General features: G+C 40.1%; 1 protein-coding gene across 6 annotated transcripts in view; it reads right to left on the bottom strand.

Moving 5' to 3' along the window:
* arhgap21b (Rho GTPase activating protein 21b) overlaps positions 1–22513 on the bottom strand; it is a 34901-nt gene that overhangs the window by 9403 nt on the left and 2985 nt on the right. For 2 of the 6 annotated variants that reach the window (XM_023272722.3, XM_023272724.3), the window contains exons 3-13: positions 17149–17331; positions 16959–16980; positions 11716–11808; positions 11121–11199; positions 10977–11031; positions 4812–6381; positions 1542–1688; positions 1221–1323; positions 1074–1119; positions 738–863; positions 356–655 (exon numbers count right to left, since the gene is read on the bottom strand). In XM_023272722.3, the coding sequence (XP_023128490.2) occupies positions 356–655; positions 738–863; positions 1074–1119; positions 1221–1323; positions 1542–1688; positions 4812–6381; positions 10977–11031; positions 11121–11199; positions 11716–11808; positions 16959–16980; positions 17149–17331 (2724 nt within the window). The other 4 variants (XM_023272725.3, XM_055014256.1, XM_035949314.2 and 1 more) reach the window with 4 other exon arrangements.

Genomic DNA, 22513 nt, shown 5'->3' with positions numbered 1-22513 from the left:
TCTCGGATGTTGATTGTACTTTTTTCAAAGACAGACTTTGGTTCACTTTGTTGTTAACATGATGGGTGTGCCTGCTATTTCGGTCAAAACTATAGCATGGTATTCTTCAAACTTTTCTGTAACTGCAATCAACTGCCCTTAAGGACAATGCTCTGCCCTGCATATTACTGGATGAAACGATGACAGCAGCATAAAGGCTTGTTGCTCCTTTGAAATTTTAGGACAAATAGCTTAAAATTTTTCCATACCTGCACCATTTGAACTGAAGGTGAGATTAGAATTCTATTCATTGTGTGATAATAATCAAGACGTGGCTACAAAGTTAAGCAAATAGCTTGAGTCGTACTACACATACCTCTTCATCTGGGTTACTATTTTCCTGAATGACTCTGATCCAAGACAGCATGTCATCCCTCCCTACTGCCTGAAACAAATACTCGCAGTCCGAGGTTGTTAATCGCAGCACATTCTTGCGTCTTGTATCGCTATAGGAGATGTCAATCAGACAGGCCTTGATGCTAATTCGCAGTGGGTCCTCATCAGATTGTATCGTAGCATGGGACAGTGCATCCTTCCGGTCTTTGTAAAGAGTTAGGGTGTGACCTTGTAAAACAGCATACATCTGCTTCCACGATCTCATTCCTCCACCGACACGCTGCAGGGAAGAGAAATACTTAAAAATCTGGACATTAATGATATATATGGTAGCTTAATGAAGCATGAGTGTCAAGGCTTACCTTGTTCTTATCTGTATTAAGTTGTCTAAAGTTAAGAAACCCTTCTTTGGAAGAATCAGCAAAGATATCTGAAGAGGAGTCCCTTCGAGAGCCAGAATCCCCAGATGACTTATGTCCATCCAGAGCCTGCCATTGTAAATACATTACACTACAATATGTCTTTGTGCATTTCCACGTGTGAACAGATTACCAACTAGTCATTTAAAATGCACTTTCATACCAATACAGTGAGGACATGACCAGAAAATCTAGGAATAATACAGCTGAGTACTAGCAAACAATAACACTGTATAGTTACATAGAAAAGGATAACATGTTGATTCTAAAGCTCCTCACCTTTCTCAGACTCCTGAGACTTGGCATATGCTTACTGGAAGATCTCCTAAATAAGCAACACAGAAAAAAGCAGGTCAGAGAGATCCAAAGTCCATTACAACTGAAGAAAAAGATGAGAACAATGGCCTTGTCTTTGGATAAACTCACCCTCTAACCTCCTCCTGATAGTTATCCAGACCTTCATCGTAAGACTTGGACCGCTCTGTTTTGCTAGCTGAGTCTGAGTCCAGCAAAGCGCTACGCAGGGATTCTATGCAGTGATAGTGAAAAATACAAAATAATGGGTTTCTAATTTACAACACAGGAGTGTCAATGACACTCACTAGGCATCTATGAGAGAGATAAGGACAAAAATAAAATTATTTACGTGATTTCATGAGGGGAAAAAAAGACAGTCAATGATTTCTACACTGTTTTTTTTTGTCCAAGCCAAGCCTTGAATTATACAACCAATTCAGTGTTATTTACCTTGATCATGTGACAGCTGACGGCGAATGGGAGGGCACGGTGAGCCTTGACTGGAGGGCCCTGTAGTTATGGATGGTGCAACAGATATCACAGCAGAGGGTGGAATAGGAGCAGCCTCCCGGTCAACACTGGGGCTGACTGGCTCATCTATGAAGACAATAAAACATTCAGTGTCAGTACAGTGATACAAATTAACTTCATGTATTTTTGCTTCATAGTATTTTGTATTTTCATACTATGCCTCTGGCTGCATAAATGTAGCCTTATTGTCCTATGACTCACGGAACTGTATCTCAAAGACAATTTTATAAACTATTATCTGGGGGATTTAGGAAAAATTCATCAGTCTTTCTGAGTCCCATGGCTAACATGCTGTAACACAGCTGAGGGAACAGATAATCTTGTAATGTTTTTTTTTTCTTTAGAGAGAGAGAGCGAGAGGGAGAGAAGGAAGTTTTTAACTCTCAAGTACCGCCTACTCCTGGCACTTCCAGCCTGAAACAGCTCAGAGTACAAAGCTGCTCTCTGCAGCCAAGGGGCTTTTGGAGCTAAATTTAAAAGCAACTGTCCTAGTTCCATCCTGTACCCAACTTTGAAACGGGGCAAAGAAAATAGGATGTCACCATCTCCCAAACAAGGCCCCCTAGGCTACCTTAGTAAGGTGGTGTCCATGATTGATAAACATTTAGTAGTAACAACTTTAAAGTCTTCCAACTTCCTCTACCTTCTCTCCAAACACAAGGTGCACAAACATATTTTACTTTACTGTACTCTGCATACACTGGTCCATAACAAACCCAAAGAAACTAATGCATATAAGGCACAAACACATCCAAAACAACATTTCAGGTTTTAACTGCAGGTTTAACGCTCATAATCCTGAAGAGCTCAACATCAAAACTTGAGCAGCCCAGCCACAGGCCAAACTGAAATAGAGTAACATCATGAAGTGGTCAAAACATGCTCAGTCTTTTGTTTTATGTACAACAACTTCAAAGATGATCTTCCTGGAAATAGATTTTACAAAATTTTCCAGAAGAGTCTCACACATGGCTACCACTTGAGGTTTCAAAGACGTAACAAAAATGATATGAAGAGTAAGGAACAGGTACACAAAAAAATAGAAAGAAAAATACTAGCCGTCATCATCTACAGAAGACTGTAAATCAGTTAAATAAAATGATCGTTTTCCCTACAGGACCAAAGGAAGATCTTGCACAAGGAATGCCTGGACTAGTAGGTTTTCAAACAGGCCATTGACGGAGAGCCAGTGGCTCACTCAATCACGGCACTGTTCTCCTGTCCCAGGGCACCAATGCCAGAAGGGTTGGGTTGCGGCATCATCAGTGTCACTGCCTGCTTTGTCTGCACCTGGACTGTCAAGCCTTGTTAATAACCAGCATTACACAGAGCACTAAAGGAACAGCAGAACACTGTTGGTGGGCCTCAAGAGCAGAGACTTCCCCAAGACTGGATACTGTCTACATCTAACTTGAGACTGTCACATGTTCCCTAAATTCAAGACCAAAAAACTTTATCCATAAATGTAGCAATGAGTTACATGACCTAGACAAAGGTTTATTAAGCATAAGTTCAAAATGCCTAACAATGACAAAATAAACATAGAACAGGATCTCACACAAGCACCTGCACTGGGTTACAACTAAAGGCATAGATTGACCACATTTACTCAGTGTAATGCAGTGCAGTTAAACAGTACCAAAACCACCACCAAACCTTTAACTAGTCTATAATTAAATCCAAATCTCAGTTTCAACAAAAATGAAATATCAAAACCCTGACACTAGAAGTGTGTAAAATCAAGAAAAGTGTGCAGGCCTGTGACAGTTTACCTTAACATATATGAATCAGGAAGCACTTTTAACTTTAATTTTCTCGCTATAGGCTAGATTTATCTGGCACTGGACACCCTTCAAGAAGACCTATATTTAAACCCAACACTGACTTATTTCCCCATGGGTCAAGCTAAAATCTTCCAGTAGCATTGCTGCATATGGCCTAGTTTCTTCATATGGTGTACCTGCAAAATACAAAATGTTTCCTTTGTGTCCTTCCAAAAAAAAGTGTTTCATCCATCTGTTACAGAACACATAGGTTAGAACCAAGAAAATATGCTGAATGGGTTCTTTCAGTCTGGAAGCAAATCCATCTTAAGATATTTTTTGTTGTCAGGAGCTGACCATTTCTCTGAAGAACAAGCCTTATCATATACATGTAACATTACAACTACAACTGTGGATAATACAGAGCATCTTCTTTTACTTTTTGCTACATTTTGTGGTCATATATATAGCCTGGAAGAGGCAGACAGATGGATAGACAGATAGCCAAACATACATAATACATATGTGTAGAGTGACAGATGGAGAGAGGAGCAAAGGGAGATGTACAATACAAAAAGATATCTCAATAGAACATATTTAATGCAGTTTAAATCTGACATTAGATTTTAAAGAACACCTAAGAGACACAAAAGGTCCTCTATCTGCATACCCAGTCCGGCTTCCAGCAATGTAACTATAGCAATATTCTCATCAAGCCACACCACTGAACATACTCAGTGTTCTTATTAATTATGAATATTTTCTTAGTGCTGAACTGATTACAATAGATCCTTTAGGTCTCAACTCAAAATTTCAGATTAGATTTATATGTGTGTGCTTTATGGTATTTCACAAAACCTGGCAGCATAACATTCTTGTAAACTCTTTAAGGATATAGGTTAAAACCTTTCTGGATACTGCTTTTTAAGAGCATTTCAAAACACTTGATATGTGCATGGACAGACAGTTGTTTTTGAGATGACAACAATTTAATCACCGCAAATCCATTATGGAACAAGTGAACCATAATGCAATCTGTTCTGAAGAGAGAACATCCAAGAAAACAATGTATTAAGGGGAGAAATTCAATATGTGCCAAAAGGCTTAAGCCATCCTTCACTCAGCCCTGGTTAAGTCAAATATCCCACAAAGCCTCTCTGAATGCCACAAAACCTGATTAATAACATCTTCCCAGGGAGATTAATTCATCTGTGATCATCTCCCCACCACTGTATTTACTCACAACTATAGCACACCAAATCAGATTAACAGTGAAACTACAGTTGTCTGTTGGACTGAAAGCTCCACTAATGCTATTAAACTAGCAACAGTATTAGTACTGCCAGTCTGAACCACGTTACAACTGCCTGATGTTGTTGCCATGACAACGTGGGGCGGAAAGGCTTACTACTGATTCTTCTCTTACCGATGAATGGAATGGAGTCCAGAGACTCATCCAGGTTGCTGGAGCAGGAGGTGTGATGTTGCTCTCCGAGGCGGCGTATGTGTATCTCTCGACGTGCATCATTGGGCAGCCAGCATGCCACCACATCTGTTGCGGAGTCAGCTCCATCGTCATTTACAGCCAGGATATAGGAGGGATGCCGCAGGGGGCTGGGGTTCTTTCCAGAGGGAGGCTTCTCCCTAAGAACCACCCCACTGTCTGTGGGGCTTCGGCCATTGACCTGACTCTGTAAATCTAGTGGGGGTGGCTTGAGGATGCTAGGCCTCTGAGGCATTTCTTTTGGAGTAGAACATGAAGAAGACCTGTGCCCCACCAATGCTGCATCTCTGCCTGCCTCGACAGGTTGCATGGTTTCAGCCCGCATCCTGCTCTGGCCTTGCTGGGTAGTGTAGCCAGCATGGTTTCCTTTGACTGAAAGTCTTTGTTCAGCGAAAGAATGTTCAGCACTTGTGCTCTTTCCAAAATGTGGAGGTCTGTCAGAGAGCATGGGTGATGAGCGGGTCTGAAGAGAATCTGGTCCTTTAGAGTAAAGAGAAGGGTTTGGTGGCCCCCTCATGCCGCTGTAGCCAACAGAAGGCCTGTAGAGCATGGCATGTCTGGGGATAGACTGTCTGCTGGGCCTCGTACCTTGGTCTGCTCTTCCATAGCCAGCTCTCCTCTCACTGGGCCGAGCCAGTTCTGCAGGGTCAACATAGTCTGTGGAACGTGCCCGGGCTTTGTGAACTAGGCCATCTTGAGACACACTTCGAGGTGGCCAGTTCCTTGCATGGCTCATCTTCTCTGCATTGCTCATGCGATCCTGCGAGGCACTGCGTGGGGCAATCTGACAGTGGGGTGGAGGTCCTTGGTATGACCGTTCATGGGAGGTACTCCTCCGTCGTATCCCCTTCGGGCCCCAGTCTCCGCGGGGAATGTGATGAGTGGCGCCAAAATTGACATGACTGCCAGATCGCAGGCTGTCCAACCTCTCCTGGATAGTCCGACTACCATGGGAATGAATTCCTTTGTTATCAATGTATTCCCTATACGTTTGGTAAGTGCGCCAATCAATGTTCTGATGGTTGCCCGGGTAGTGAGGTGCCTGACCTCTGTATGGAACCATTCCCGGACCACCTGGATAGACATCAGCCTTTCGGGGGTGAGGATACTGGGCCAGTGACCCAGGCCTGCCCCTAACAATGACAGGATCCATGAAGTCTATCCTGTGTGCTGGACCCATGCGCCCCATATGGGCCGTACTAGGAGGAACCACCACAGTCCTCACACTGTCATTGCGCATGCACACTGCCGTTTGGCTTTTAGGATACGACTGAGGCGGAGGAGATGGGGGCACCGTGATCTCCTTGCGGTACCCATGGTCAGGAGGTGCTGCTGGCCCTCGGCAGACCTGCCCCGCTGAGTCTGTCGCCTGGGCCATGCCCGTAGGCTTACAGTCTACTCTAGGGTAGCATACTGGGGGTGGATCAGGAATGTGACAGGCGTTTCCACTGTAGGTGCTGTGGCCACGGAGGTAGGCATCCTGGGAGTAGGCCTAGGGACAGAGCAACAAAGCTGCGTTACAACAGATAAGTACAAGCAGCAATTGCAAGTGTGTGTAATATTCAACAGTGTGGTACTAGATGCTTACAGAGAAGTCAAGTGTGATATTACAAATGTTACTGGATGCTAGTGTGTGGGCAGTGTATGTTGCAGTATGAGTAAGCGGAGGCGTTTCAGGCAGTTCAGGGGTGTCATTGGTCGTCATCTGCTCCTTATTTAGAATTCTCATGGTGATGATTGGTATAGTATGGTATATAAACCAAAGTAAAAAAATTTTTTTAACCAACAGATTTTTACTGAGGCTTCAAACAAGATTTTTAAGGTACAACAATTTTTCTCCATTGTTCCTGCCTGTGTACTTCCAACAACAACGGTTTGTTGCTACCCAACAGCTGTGATTTTCAGTATCACAAAGAAAATATCTTTCACCTCTGCAGGAAATAAACACCGACTACAACTGCAAACACCAAAATGCAATAGTGAAATGATGTGTATTTCTACTAAACTCAATGTTTAATCTGAACAGTAATGATTGTGCAGAAATATATTCACACATACACTGAGACATTTGACCAAATGTAATAACATAAAAACTGGCATAAATTCTCATAATTGTGGATAGGTAACCAGTGCCTCCATTTACCCACCTCAGACTGACAGACTGTAACCTCAGACAGACAGCAGGTCGCCCATCCCTCATCGAGAAAGTGCTATATTTAGCCTGCCTGATTATCGACCAAGGTTTGGAACCTATACTATTTCCTTGAGAACATTAATTAAATCCTCATTAAAAAATACAAAATTACAGTCAGTACCTCTTCCAGTATATTAACTATGTGCTTATAAGGCTCACAATATTCATCTGCTATACTCATAACAGACTGTGCATACAACAAGCAAAACACCTGTAAAGGTATGAGGACTTTGAACCTGCTGCAACGTGGTTTTAAATTACAATCTTACATAAAGCTATGTGTGCCACAGCAATCAGTGCTAGGCTTAGTTCCTCCCTTTGCAAGCATGACTGTACAGGAGAGTTCAGAGGTCAATAGCCTTTATCACACTAATGACATCTGGCATAGAGGATGAAGAACGGGCGAGGCTTCACTGAGATGCCTGCTGGATGCCAACTCAAGCGCTCAATCTAACAGGTACTGCAGGCACAGTGCATCGGCCATTTCTACAGTCTACATTTGAATCATAAGCGCAGAGCTGACCATTAAACACTCATCCGAGGCAACTGAATAGCAATAATGTAAAATCTGACGACAACATCTTGTTATGACCATGATGATATGCATGACATATGCAAAATGACACGGCAAGTACAACATGTCAACATCAAGTAGCGATCCAGTAAGCTGTTTTCTTACCAGATTAGTTGCTTCCCGAGAAAAAGGCTGCCGTTACAGCAAGTGAAAACAAGAGCGTTAAGAAATCATGGGAGAGAGGGAGGAAGAGGAAAAGATGCCAGCAGAGCAAAATGGACACATTGTAAGAAACAGAACAGATTCAAAGAGGAGAGAACATGAAACAGCCATTGCAATGCCTGGGCTTGACATGCTAAAAATACACTGGAGCTGCAGCAGCAACACAGAGGGATGAAGAAGCAAAGATGTAGCAGGGGTTGCCACGTTACGACCTGCCTGTGCCAGTCTGTCCTGGGTGAGGTGACAGCAGCAGAAGCTTGCCTCTCATGCTGCTGTTAAGACATCGCGGTTCTATCCATCTTCAGCCAGAATATTACGCTAACTGAACAAGGTGCCTCCAGTCTATGTCTCTCTCTCCCTCCCTTTGCTATTGCTCACATGACAGAAGCAGCAGCTGCTGATTATACATTCAGCTGTGATGGTACAGCTCCCCCTCCCACTCCTTCCTCCGCTCTCCTTTTCCCTGAGCGTCAACCTGTTCAAAACACAGGGCAGTCAGCTGATTGTATCTACTTGTTTCAGCTCATCATTCATGCTATTCCCTCTTCTTTCCCCTGCTCAGTATTTTCTCTGCTTTCATAGCGTACAGTTCCCTCCCTTTTCTGCTGCTTGAATGTTCAATCTCTCCTTCTCTTTGCTAAGCAACTGCTGCCTGTCTCCAAGCAGTCAGTGTGTGCTGCCTCCTACCGTGTACTGTTTTTCCTGTTAGCATCTTTGATAATCCTCTTGTTCTTATGGACAGCTCATCGGTTTTCTTGCCTACAATAATTAGATATTTTTGTGTGGCTGGTTGCCAATGCCTGTGTAATACTGTGGCCAGTGTTAACGGTACACACGTGTCAGATAGAAAGCTCTATGTAAATGAGTACAGATTAAAAAAAAAATTAGAGGCAAGAGACAGGCAGTACCTAACACTAAAGAGGGGTGGAGCAAGTGGTTATCAAAAAAGAGGAAATGAATTTATAATAAACATAAGAAGAGCGTGGAGTGGCTATGACCAACATTTAAATATTCTGTGATATTACAAGCTTAATTTTGGTTGATTAATGATTAAATTTTATAAATGCCAACACTAGCACTGACACCATGTTTTAAATGTTTTAGATTTTCAGAAGGGTATGGTGCTCAGAGAGACATGACTGCTTGTTAATACATACTGATATTGCAATTCTGGATGCCAAATAAATTATTAATTGATTTAACTATCAAGTTAATTATGAGAATTTAATCTGGCAATAAAAGATCCCCTGGGAACATTTTGCGGCACACCAAAGAGCCCTGCTCTTTCATTACATAATTCACAAACAGGCAGTCAGACAACAATAAGCCCCAGGGAGAGGATTCCTGAGCATCCTGACAAAGCACTTACAGTTATTTGCTATAGATATGGAACAGATGAGTGCACCTTCGCTTTGCCCTGAATGTGCAGAACGTATAGTATCTACTAACAGCTGCCTGCAGCATGCATAAAACATTAATGCTGAGATCTCTACTGTGGACAGGTACGAGGGCTTATCTCTGTTCTTAAAATAGTTCTAGGGACATTAAATACTCACTATTGTCTTAGTGGATCAAGTTTTCTTTAAGCAACAGTGACAAAGCCTACAGATGAAACTTATGTAATTAGATCAGAGAAAAATAGCAAATGCTGCTTATTTGAATATTAATTTGTGGAATAAACTTGCGCTGAATTTTTTTTAATAATATGAGGGAAATATACACGCAATTTATACATTTTATCTAATTCAGTATTAAATCCATTTATCAAATCTACATCCTTCGATTCCCTTATGGAACTTTACTATCATCAGCTTTCAACATTAGCCATTAACTTAAAGTACCTGTGACTAAAACTTAAAAATACATTCTTACAGCCTTACAAGCAATGAAATTTATCCACATTAAAATAAGGAGCCTAGTCAATTTACACAACTTCAAGCTACAACCTTAAAAAGACAAGAGCATTGGCAGATGTAAAATGTTGATCGCTGATTGAAAGACATTGATCTGACGCAGAAGTAACAGATATAACACATCTGTAACCTGTTTTATTTACAAACTATTTGATCCAAATAATAAAGGGCCTGATTCAGAAATAAACTGGACAAACTGGCAGAGGTCAGACAGCAGCTTGCAGAGAACACATTAGCCAACAAACATAAGTTTCAGTGTAGCTGATACAGAATATTGGTAATTGTAATTAAACACCAGCCATTTTATCATCACCAGAATGTCTTTACAGTTGTCCAGTAAAAGACGACAAGGTCTTAAAACATTAAAAAGACATTCATCAGCACTTGAGCTTACTGGATGTAGATATTTTACTGCAAAATGGAACCAACCATCAGAGCTCAAGGACTTATTAAAGAGCAACCTCATTTAATGTTTTGATCTCTCTGCAGAAGATCTCTTGTCTATAATATTCAGACACTTTTAATAATTAGCTTCCAGTTAAAATGTAATTTTCTGTCTAACATATTTCTTCTAAGAAAACAAACTTTAGGCCTTTGGTTTCACACTTTCACATCAGACCTTCAACATGTACAGCTGAAATGTTGCTTGTTTTAACCGTCATGGCATTAAAGTGTTAATGCCACAACCCTACTAAGTAACTACTCTACTTTTGCTGTACTTTAGACAGAAACTGCATTATGCAGCTGCTGCCTTAAAAGCAGTGAAGTACCGGAGTCATCAAGGAAAGAGCATGTCACTACATGATCACCTCATGATGAAACAAACACAAATTACCAGAAAATTCTTACGAAAAGGAAGTCAATTTTAGTTGAGAGATGTGGTTCTTTATTCTACTCAATAATAATATGTCTCTATATGTATTTTTGGTAATGCTTGCTCTTGCACTCCATTTAGGCCATTTCAGCATTAGTGTTCGCGGCAGTTCTGTAGGATAGAAAGGCTGCTCTGGCCTCATTAGAAGGCCTAGATAGAGAGCTCTGATGGGATAGGCCGGCTGCCGGCATCTCATGACTCCTGTCCCAACACGAAAACCTAAAACTAGAGCAGCTCTGAGATGGAAAGGAAATTATTGCGGGATTGGACAAAAAGGGAGCACTGAAAAAAAAGTTGTTCAGACAATGTTTTGCTATGACTTGAAATCCAAGTAGAAATCAGCAAAACAGCCTTGTAAAGACAAACTTACCAGTTGCAGTATATCCTCATCTTTTGGCATTACACAAAGTTCGAGAAAGTCACCACTGCAGAGGACCAGAGTAGATTGTTATAAACAAGGTTAATACACCAAATGACTAAGAATCAACTATACAAATGTTATATTCAACCTTACCTGTCTTGGATCAAGGATATAACCTCACAATAGGCTTTCCCTATGATGCTTGCCCCATTCACCTTCACTATGCGATCACCTAATAGTCAACAAAAACAGCAGTAATGCCATCAGTGATGAAGAGACCTGGTAAGACTGTCAGCTGTTTGACTTAGGAAATCAGAGCCCATGCTCATAACAAAGGGGAAGTGTGGCTTCAGCCAGAGAGTGGAAAAAGAAAGCAAATATCTAAAATTAGTCAGGTGGCACAAGTTTACAGTAAGTGCGGTCAAGATACTCTGTACTGACTTCAACATTGAAATCACTGCTGTAGCCACCAAAAGTAGCAGAAATTAGACTACTTCCTTACAATTATACGTGCTGAATGATGTTTTGCTGCACAGCAGCAGTACTGTCAGGCCACAAATGAAAACTGCACTCTTTGCAGTTGTTTTCCTTTTGCTTGCAATAGCACAACAGAGTACAGGACATTTTCTGTTCTCTTACAGGATTATGTCCCTGCTGACGTACTATGATAACCTGCAAACACTTACAGTTCCAAACAATCACATTTTTATAAATAAAGGAGAATGATTGACTGATGACTGCTTATTACCTGTGCAAAGCCCTGCTTCATGAGCAGGCCCACCTTCCTTGACTTGTTTGACGAAAATAGTGTCCATCTGTTCCAGCCTATTCCGCTGTCTCCCTGATAATAGTAAAGAAAGCAGTGTGAGTTTTACAAACAGTATTCAATGGAGACGCATGATAAAATATCAATTGCAACGAAGGTCAGTTCTGCAAAACTATGTTTTCATCAACTTTCCAAAACGCCAACCAGACATAGGTTCAATGTAAGACTTTGCTAATGTATCAAATGTTAAATGTTTAAGACCTAAATAGAATTACTAGAACTAGCACTAAGCAAAAATAAATTAAGACGGTAAATATATAACACAATACACAAGCAAGGTCATGCAGCATATTCATTTACAACCTCTCAGTTGCACCAAGTCTGAACCTAAAATGTGAAAAGCAGCTACTAGCCTACTATTAACTACCAAATTGAGTAGTAAAGTATTTAATGACATTTAGGTGAGAAGGGAGAATGGTTGTGGACAAGAATGAGTGAAACTGGGAAGATTGTCACAAGATTGGAAAGAATGTGATTCAACATTATGACAGCAAAACAGGATGTGTTCTGCCCAGTGCTTGCAAAGTTTTGAATAGACACAGTCATTAATTGGTTGAGAGAAAAAAAATCTCAATAGGGGGAAATTGTGTGGTTTTCAGGAGAGGGATAAAAGTTGCTAAACAGAGAAAAACCTGTTTGCTCATGCTGCTCCTGTCTCCTAGCAGCTGCACAGCCACAGAAAAAAGGAAAGAAAAGAAAGGGAAAGTGAGAGAAAGAGACTAAGAGAAGGTGGAGTGACAGTGTGCTCAGCTGCTCAACTCCCACTCTTTCCTTATAAACTGAGAAATAGCTTCGAGCGCAGCCAAAGAGTGGCTTAAATCCTGCCCTGGTAGTTAACATTCTGGTTATGAGTCAACACACGATACCTCGCACATTGCAGTGGATGGGAAGGCCAGCATGACAGCAGGCGAGATAGTTAAAAAAAAAAAGTACTATGTGTTGTTAAAAAATTCCAGCCCGATCATTAAAAGAAAGTTAACAGAAAAGTTAACTCGTCAACAAAAAAAGATAACAAAATCAAAGACCTATGACATATGGCAGCCCTAATATCTGAACGTTGTGATGCGACACAGGCAAACATAAGTCTTAATAGAATTTAGAGTGGTCAATTAACCACTCAAGCTGTTGATTTTTAAACCTTGTGAACCTCACAAAGACTGAGACACTCGTGACTCCATTTTTCCTTCTTTCCACACATGAGATTACTCATGCAGAATCACATCCTGGAGACTCACATTATGTAATACTGTACAAGAGTCCCATGCAACTTCAGCAGAGGGACACACTCCCTCTTGTGGTGTTCTGTAGTGTTGCATCTCTATTTCCTCAATGGAACTGTTCACAAACCGGCAAAACAGCAACTCTATGAACATTTAAATGTATTTTTTGATTTTTTTACATTATGATTGACCACCTGACCATAGATCATACATAAACTCATCACCTCACTAATGCTGCTGGCACCTAACCATTTCAGAAATATTTGCAGCTTCTTGGTAAATTTATTTTGTTGCCCTCATTACCCAGAGTCAGACGAGCATACCAAGACCACGTTTATCCCTCTGTGTTCAGTACAGAGACATAAAACAAGCACATATCCCAGAATGTTGCAGTGTTCATTTAAAACCAGAGAAACCCTGTCCAAGAAAATGAAAACATTGCCAGATTTTATGTGCACTATTTTAATCACTCAGCAAATGCACAGGGAGAGAGGTTTGTGCCAACAGCTGCCTCACATTTATGATCATTCACTGTAAAGCTAACGCAGCCTGCAGAAAAAAAACGACTGCAGTATGAACTAAACTTACATGAGCAAAAACTGAATAAAGTCCTTAAAAATTATCCAAACAATCATGAATGTCTATACCGTATAAGCACTTACTGACTTAATGACAAACTATTTGGTATGAAAGAGAATGACCAGCTGACAAGTGAACATTAGATCAGTAGTGCACCCAAACTTGACCCCAGAGTCATGACAGAAGAGCTTTGTGTAGGGAAGCAACAGAGTCGAACACAATAAGAGAATTGATGGTGGTGTGACACTGTGAAGCAGCAAGAAAAGCACACTCACAACCCTGCAATGTTTTTATACATAAATCCACATTGATATGTTGCTTTCTTCAGAATAAAACCATCCTTTATCTGAATGATCAGTTATGTCAAATGATAATCAACAGAATGACATTACTAGACTTTTTCCACCAGCAAAAGGTTAAAGCAAAAAGGTCTGAATTGTGTTCCCATATTCTTGTGCAAGATAAAGAGGAGCTGTTCAAAGTATTTAGGCAGATACCATGTATTCTTACCACACAAACATTATGATTGTTTTACCCTATATCACGCCCAAGTGGAGCAGGTCACTTATAGTTAGCTATTACAAACACGGGTTGATATTTTTTCCTATCGATGTCAATTGTTCTGCAATATTGGGGAATTTCTTAAAAGTGTTTTGTATTTTTTGGCTCTAAAACATCAAACAACAATTTTCATTTTCCAAAACCTGCTCCATATTTCTAACAATCCCAAAATGTTATCTGTGCACAGAGTAACTGCTGCCATTGAGCGTCACTGTATGATAAACATTTCGATTAAGTTACTTGTTAATTACCTGTGATATATAAGTCTTTGTATCTTTGTTCCCCATATGGTGGCTGTCTAGACTGGCCCCTGAAATCCATTCCATTCCACTGTTGCTTTCTCACTCACTGGTTCCTAAAAATGCTCAACAATCATATTCACTGCAATATTTATTTATGTCTATACTTGTCTCTATGAAAACTCTAAGTTGTACTATAGACTGTACTTACAAAATCCAAATATGTTATATTTTTATCTGAAGAGTGCAGTAAGTGCCATAACTTAATTTTAAAAAGACTGCATCAGAGAAACAACAGAGTGGCTCTGTCCTCCCCTTTTGGTGGCTGCCTGTTGCAAGCCACCTTTTGTATTTGTATCATCTTGGGGTGGCTTTTTCTTCTTCCTCTTCAGTTCTGGCTTGCTGCCTTGTGTGCAGCATTAGAAAACTGCCAGGATTCTTTCATATTCTTTGGCTTACCCAGTCCAAAACAGCAAAGCTCCAGATAAACTGCCTATGTCCTCCTCCAGTGTTTAAGTTTTTGGGGAAAACATAAATCATATTTGCTTTAACAGGCACAGTCTCTTCTGTTCCATTACATGAGGTTAACATTTGGACAATGACCAAGCTGAGTGTATGCTTTCCAGCATTTCCCTGTTGTTACAGAAATCACAAAGGGGGTCACAGACAGAGTTCACAATTGGAAATGTGACACCACAACACTATTTTAGCATGTGGTTAAGGAAAATTGCATGTTTGCCATTTAGAGGAGTTGTTATCAGGATAAACAGATATGCTATGTGCTGTGGAACATGCTCATTAAAATGGATATCTTTTAAAGTTATAGCTTTTGAAGTACAAAAATCCATCTTGTGTTCCCATGGACAATATTTTCGAACAATATTTGAACAAGAAAAATACCCCTAAGAGGGTATTCTGAATTTTAAATACTGTAATGTTGAAAGATCCCTACTTAATTTGACAATGTTTGGAACGTACTTTAAGAAATAACAAGGACGGCAAATTGTGTCCCCCAAACACTTGTACTGAAAGTATATTATAAAGCTTTCTAAATGTTGTGTTGTGTGTATGTACATTACGAATGTCGATGTGTTAAAAGTTCAAATTAATGTATTTATTTAAATACATACACATACTGTAGTGTTAGGTGTGATACCTCATTTTGTTAGTATCAGGCAGCCCTACTCATAACACTTTGGCAACTGAAGAGGATGAGGAATTTGAGGAGTTTCCCTTGTGTAATGAAAACAAAAAGATTACTTGTGCAGACAATAATCCATTTCCTCAACATGTGCAAGAAGAATTAGAGAGGTGCTTCCCTGTACAACAATTTTTCTCCATAAATAATATAAATGTCTAATGAAATTACTGGCATCCACTCAGATGAAGTGCAGTGACAGCAGCCTCCACATGATCAACAAATGTACACAGACTGAATGAAGAGTTAATCCCTCAAACAAGCTACTGCAATATCACCTCGCAGCCATCGCACTAGGATAGACTCACTTTGAACAGCTCTGCAGACATTTTGCACTCCACAGTCTAAGCCATGTGAAAAAAACATCTAAACAAAATTTTGTTTTCTAGATGGGGAAACCCCAGTGGGTACAGCACGTTCTTCTTCTTTCACAATGAATATCTCACAAGATTTCAAAGTTTCAGTGCACTTCATTGGCAACTACACAGCTTTAAAAGTAAAACTGAGCCTTTTGTAGTCGTGTTTGATAAAAATTAAAAGAAACAAATTGGAGTGTTTTGCCATCATGAGATATTACAGTGGTCATTCTGATTACAGATCATTGTCATCAATAAAACCTTTACAAACATACTAATGGAAATTCATCACTATTATATTTCCTCTAGATGTGAAACAATTAACACAAAACTGATGAGTTCTGACTTTATCAAGAGCAGGGGAATGACACATTTAGCTATTATTACTGTATCTATTATCTCTGCTATTTCTAGTAACAATCTTTAGTATTTTCAGAGCCCATAGGATTTGTTTCCAAGTGAAACACATCTATCTACCACCTCTGCTTGTGTTTTGGTCAAACGCAACAATCAAATCACTTGTTTTAAAAATGGAGGTTTAATGCTGCACGTGAGTTCCACTGCACAAACCATTTAAAATATGTTAGCTTGTGTTCAAACAAATCAACAAAAATTTCCACTGCCAACTTTATGTGAAGCTTTTCTCTAATATGGAGACAAAACCTGAATGTATACATTGTGACAAAGAGGAGCAAACACAGAACCCATTAAAAACTGAGGAGGCCATCTCTTTCTAACAGCCTTTTTATGGTGAGGGGGGAAAAAGCAGCAAGAACAACAAAGTGAAACAATATGAGGTGGATCAGTGCAGGACAGAAACAGGTGGTGCTGACCAAACCTTTCATGCCTCCACAAAGGTCAGTGACACATAGGAGCTACATTGTTCTCGTAGCATAAGGAAGCAAAAAGAGCCAAAGAGTGGATGGATTAAGAGTCATTAGAAGTCAGAGGTACTGCTCTGACTCAGCAGTGCTGATGGGCAGGAATTAAGAGGAGCAGTTTTTATGCTTACCTCTGCGGCCAGGATCTTCCTCCTGTAAAAACACAGAAATACTCAAGTCACTTTAGTGTTCACGGTCACAGAAGTCAGGTATCAGGATTTTTGTTGACTCACTAATCTTATGTGATAGAAACCAAACAATACCAAGGTCGACTCATGAAAGCTTCTAACAGGTCAGTGCTGTATAATCTCAGAAATTTACCGGGAAGCAGTGCAGTGTCGACTCTGGTGGGTACACGATGAAGTGCCGGAGGGTGAAGCCAAACCCTTGGGCTGTGCGACATAAACGCACAGTTTTAGGCCTCGGCCATGAGAACGGCTCATCCTCCGTTGGGTATTGAGCTGCAGGGAAATCGGCCAAGCTCCTCCACTCTTGAGAGTCACTCTAAACAAAGACAAGGAATAAAAAAGAATTTAGTAACACTGAAACTCACAAGAGGAACTTTTAGATTCATGCTATAAATGTAGCTCTTTATTCCTGAAAACAAAAATCACAGTGCTAAAATCAAAAGAAAAAGGTAATAGAGGCACACCAAATGTAAAAGCCATCCAAAATTTCAGCATCAACAAATTACCTTTTTTTAATGGAATTGCTGTACAATAATACTAAGTGTCCTTTGTTAACAATGAACATGGTATAAAAGGAGAATGGGTTTTTGGAAAACATTAGGGGCTATCCAGTGTTTACAGTCAAGTCCTTTCACAGCTGGAATAGAGCATGTCAGGCACCCGCTCCTGTGTTTACTTACTATTTATAGCCTCACACCTTTGTGGTATCATGTGTGCAGCAACACCCCCTTTACTTATGTCTCGATATCGTATTCCTTGTTGTAGTAGGATTTTCAGGTACACCCCTGTTCACAATTACTTTTGCAATGCCATGTTGAAAAACTATTTTATCTCTCCCTGTCTCAGCCCCCCTCCACCTTAAAGCATAGACTTTCACCCCACATTGTGAGGAATTTGATGAGCTTGCATTCATGTTATCTCTGCCTGGGCAGATATGTTGAGTAAAACGTCAAAAAAATCTGACTGAATTGCCAAGAGGTTTGTCTACTTGTGAACATAAAACACCTCATCTGACATACATGTTTTAAGTAAAAGAGAACTTGAATCAGAACAGCTATTGCACTTAATCCCACTTAATCCAGCTGTTCAGGAAATAGTAAATGAGTCAAGTAACATTTGAAAAAACAAGCACAATTGTATGAACAGTTTGTTCGCACAAGCTTGAAACAACCAACATCCCATCTAACTTCTGAGTATGTCACAAAATGAACCTTCAGTTTCACACACCATTGCTCATTAGAAATACTGTGTGTGCCTGGAGGTTTGTATCAAGTTAAAGCATGTTTCACTATGCTCTTTGCAGCCTTCTCAACAACCTCGTGTATCTGCTCTTTAAACACATACCTCTGAAAAGCACAAACCACTTAAATCAAAGCTTATTTAAAGTGGGAACATGAGCTGCTGAGTACATATAAGGAGTTCAGATGTGGATACTGCATATGTACAAGTGTAAGTGCCCATTGCACTACTGGCAGGCTGGGAAACAGAGCTGCAGGTGCAGCTAACACCCAAACATTTTGATGAAACTAGCAAAACAGGTTTTACGGTGTATGACCAAACTTTGGCTGATCTGCAATACAAGCACTTCCATGCTGAAGTCTGTGTCTGTAAGAGTCCTGCGTGCCTTCTCAACACTAGAAAACATTTAAATCTGTTCCCAGAGAAGTACTTCTGGTGATATAACTATAGATCAACTGGATGTTTGAAATGCCTGCATTGCTGCCCTCATGTCTCCAGGGCAAGCCAGTCCCTGGACTGGATCTGATTTAGCAGCCAGTGCACGGGGCAATTTCCAACCCTCTGATCTTTAGATGTGGATGACAGAAGGGGGTGTGGGCCTCTGACTGACGCATGCCATGCAGTGTTATCATTGCCGCTTACACAGTTAATACTGTTGTGACATTCCAGGTCAATAAATTCCAGACGTGGTCTCCTGTTTTCCCTTATTTAATAAGAAAACATCTATTATTAGAAAACAGAACAGACTCCATTGTAAACCCCATAGACCTGATTAAACTATAAGTACAAACGTATGACTTGTGTAATAAGGGGATAAGAAAAGCACATGAAAGGAACACCCACATCAAAACACACACCTATCCTTTCCTGCCCACAAATGAATGCCTCTCACCCATTTATGAATCACCAGAATGCCAGACTGATATTTGCACTGGGTGAGGCAGTTGGGAGAAGGTTTTCAGTAGGTATTTGTTCCTCTGCTAGATATCTCTTGGAAATGAAAAGCAACCAGGCCTGTGTCTTGGGACATGAACACAGATTTCTATCATCAGATCCCACTTCCCAATCAACAAATTTGTGGCAACAAACAGTGAACTGAGCCTTCAGCCTGATAGCAAAAGAATGACAAACAGTGGCTTTTACTTCTGTGCCACAGAGCACTACTCTTGTCTTAAAATAATTAAAAACACATCAATAAGTAGCACTGTCACATTGGTTGAAATGTTTTTTTTTATTACAATGAAAAACATACTGTTGTTTATTGGGTCAATCCAATGGTGCTCTTCTAGTATTTACAACCTGCTGCTACAAATACTCACTGGTACACCAAATGTGTATTAATCCACACCTGAAAACAGCCCAACAAATGCACCATCTGCCCGTGTCTGAGTGACATTTGCTATAAACTACAATACCTAATATTTTGAGTCATTTTTAAAGGGTTGTCTCCTCATTCTGAATGAATGTGATTGGCCCTGAAAGCCACAGACAGGCTGGGAAATTTTAAAGACTAACAGACTGTTGGTTTTTCTCTGTTCCTGGCATCTGTCATGAGTTGATCCCTGTCCTTTACACACTTCCCTAGGTGATAAATTAACACATAATGGAATTGACACTATACCGTCTAATAGCAAAAAAAGAATTGTATGTTATTTTGTAAAACACATGTTAACGAGGCAGCAATATTGAATTAGCTATGGTTGAAAACTGAAACCCATTCTCATCCATTTAAATGAAAAGTTATCTACTGAGTGATTTTGAGTGTAATATGCTATCTTTATGTATTGACATAAAATAACTGCCTTCAAAGGCAAATATTCTTTGATGAATGGCACACAGTTTTTCCCATTGTTTAAACTGACATGCTAGATCGCAAGTAGATGTGGTTGAAGAAATTGTAAGGTCACTACATCAGAGGTTCCCCCATAATGGAGATTAGAGGACATGAAAACCAATAGCATCCCAAAATTTCAGGGGAATCACTGTATATGCACAGATGTTTACACCACCACAAATTTTGATATCTAGAGACTACACACAGACAAGGCAACCGGAATTTCCACCTTGTCTATTTTTAACAACAATTACAAAACCACAACGCATGGCCTGTACGTCTGAGAACTTCTTGCTGACATCACCAAATGACACATCACAAGCACCACATGACATCAGCTCTATAAACACCAGACAAGCACACGACCTTAAAATGTGAAGAAACCTAGTTCTCTGTGGGCTGCTAAATTCTACACCACATCCCATCCAAACCAAGCACTTAGCTGTGAAAAGCCTAAGATAATGATACAGAGGGGTCCTGGTGAGCCTTGGGCGTTCCAGCCTTGTACTGCAGGACAAGGTTAGGAGTATCATTACTCAGTCTACGCAGACACGCGGTGTGTTTTGTGCATGCCACACTTCTAGTTGTAACACACGGATGGGACAGAACAGTTCTTTTGTGGCTGTTTATGCGGGATGTCTTTCTAAAATGGTGGCACTTAAAATCTGACTTTTAAACCTACTTAATATTTCTGTAAGACACGCAGAGGACACTGCATGCACCACACGTAGAGCTGAGGAATAAACGATGTCAACACTAAACTGAAATTCATCCATCTTTTGTATTTAATAAAGAACAGTTCCAGCACTCGCCCTGAAAGATTACCTTTGTGAATCTTGCAATGTAACTTAATGATGTGTCAGAAAAATCTGCAGTGGTATTGTATTAGACACAGGGGTGCTCCAACAGTGTTATCTACTATCCAAATACAGTACAAAAGAAAAAGAGACGCAAAAAGGATGAATAAACCGTTTTGATGCCACTCTGCATCCACTGTAAACAGCAACACTGAATTATTCAGGATAAAAAAGGCCCACTATTAAGAATTAGCACGATGTATAGTGCTGTATATATTTTAAATGAGTTAATAGCTTCTACTTGTGTTACCTGCTTGTGTGCAAAGATTTTTTTTAATGAATTAAGACAATGTCTTTCGCCAATGTAGTTAATCTGTAGCCATTGTTTCTCTTCTACAAAATGAATTTAGCGAGTTGCTCAAAAGAAGAACTGTTGTCAGCCTTATAAAATATCCAACTTTTTGTTTAATTTGTCCCTATTGACTCAGCTTTCATGCTGCTATGCAAGCTATTTAAACAAGACGCCCAAAAAAAAAAAAAATCGCAAGGTTTTCCATCCGAGACGACATGCATGTTTGACTACACAGAACTAGCACAGTGAGTAAAAACTGAATCCCACAGCCCATTTCTTATGTTTTCTCCTGAGACACTGCAGACACGACCATAATGCAACAGGAAGTAACAGACTTCTTTTATCCAATTGAAGAGCAATTTTCCCTTCCGATTGCCATCAGTTAGCCATATGATGCCTGTGCAGAGGGTTCTGTAAAAGGCAGTCAGCCTAAATGAGATAAACACTGAGGTTTAATGAAGCCAAGACTGTGGGGACTGGGGCAGTCTGTTTGTCAATAGCCCCCTACAATGCTAAATATGGATCACGCTTCATCATCGAAAACAATAATCTATTTCACTCCCTTCTCATTTCTGTTGTTCTGCCGGAGAATGAAAAGCAGGTTTTATCCATCATGAAACATCCATTCATCTTGCAGAAGTTTCTGAATAACTGCATGATACAGTTTAATACAATAAGGTCCATGGGCTAAACATAGAAAATGCTACCACAGACGTCATCACACCAACAGTGGACTGATTAGTATCCAATTTAAAATCTCTGTGCTGCTAACTAAATATCTGACCAGAGGAATCCAAGCAGAGGAAGGACTCTGCTGTTTGGATTCAGCTGTAATGTTTGAATACCATGCACTATTCAGCTGATAAAGCAGACAGACACTTCAGTGTAGAGGAAGAAAACAAAAAATCTAACTTCCAGCAACTGCCAAAAACAAAATTCCCCAATTCAAGTAATAAATCATTTCTTTTTACGTGTTTTTAAAGCAAATGTTTGCCTACACACCATCTAAGCACTTTCAAATAAATCAGTTATTATAATGGTGATGAAAAGATGAAAGAGTGAAAGACTGAATGCCCAGTACAGAATTACACAACACTGAGTTAGTTAAACAAATTACCCCCCCAAAAAACCCACATTCCCCAAATAACATGTTCTGAGATACATCATGATAAAAATGTGATTCTAGTACGGTCTGTTACATCATTTTAATTAAGTTAGTGACTAAGAATCTCAAAATGAGCTTCACTACATCCAAGATTGAAACCCATCCTCTTCT

This window comes from Amphiprion ocellaris, chromosome 10, assembly GCF_022539595.1.
Source record: "Amphiprion ocellaris isolate individual 3 ecotype Okinawa chromosome 10, ASM2253959v1, whole genome shotgun sequence".
Classification (NCBI taxonomy): domain Eukaryota; kingdom Metazoa; phylum Chordata; class Actinopteri; family Pomacentridae; genus Amphiprion; species Amphiprion ocellaris.
Note: the sequence above shows the minus strand (reverse complement) of the source record. Positions and strands in the feature narration are given on the sequence as shown.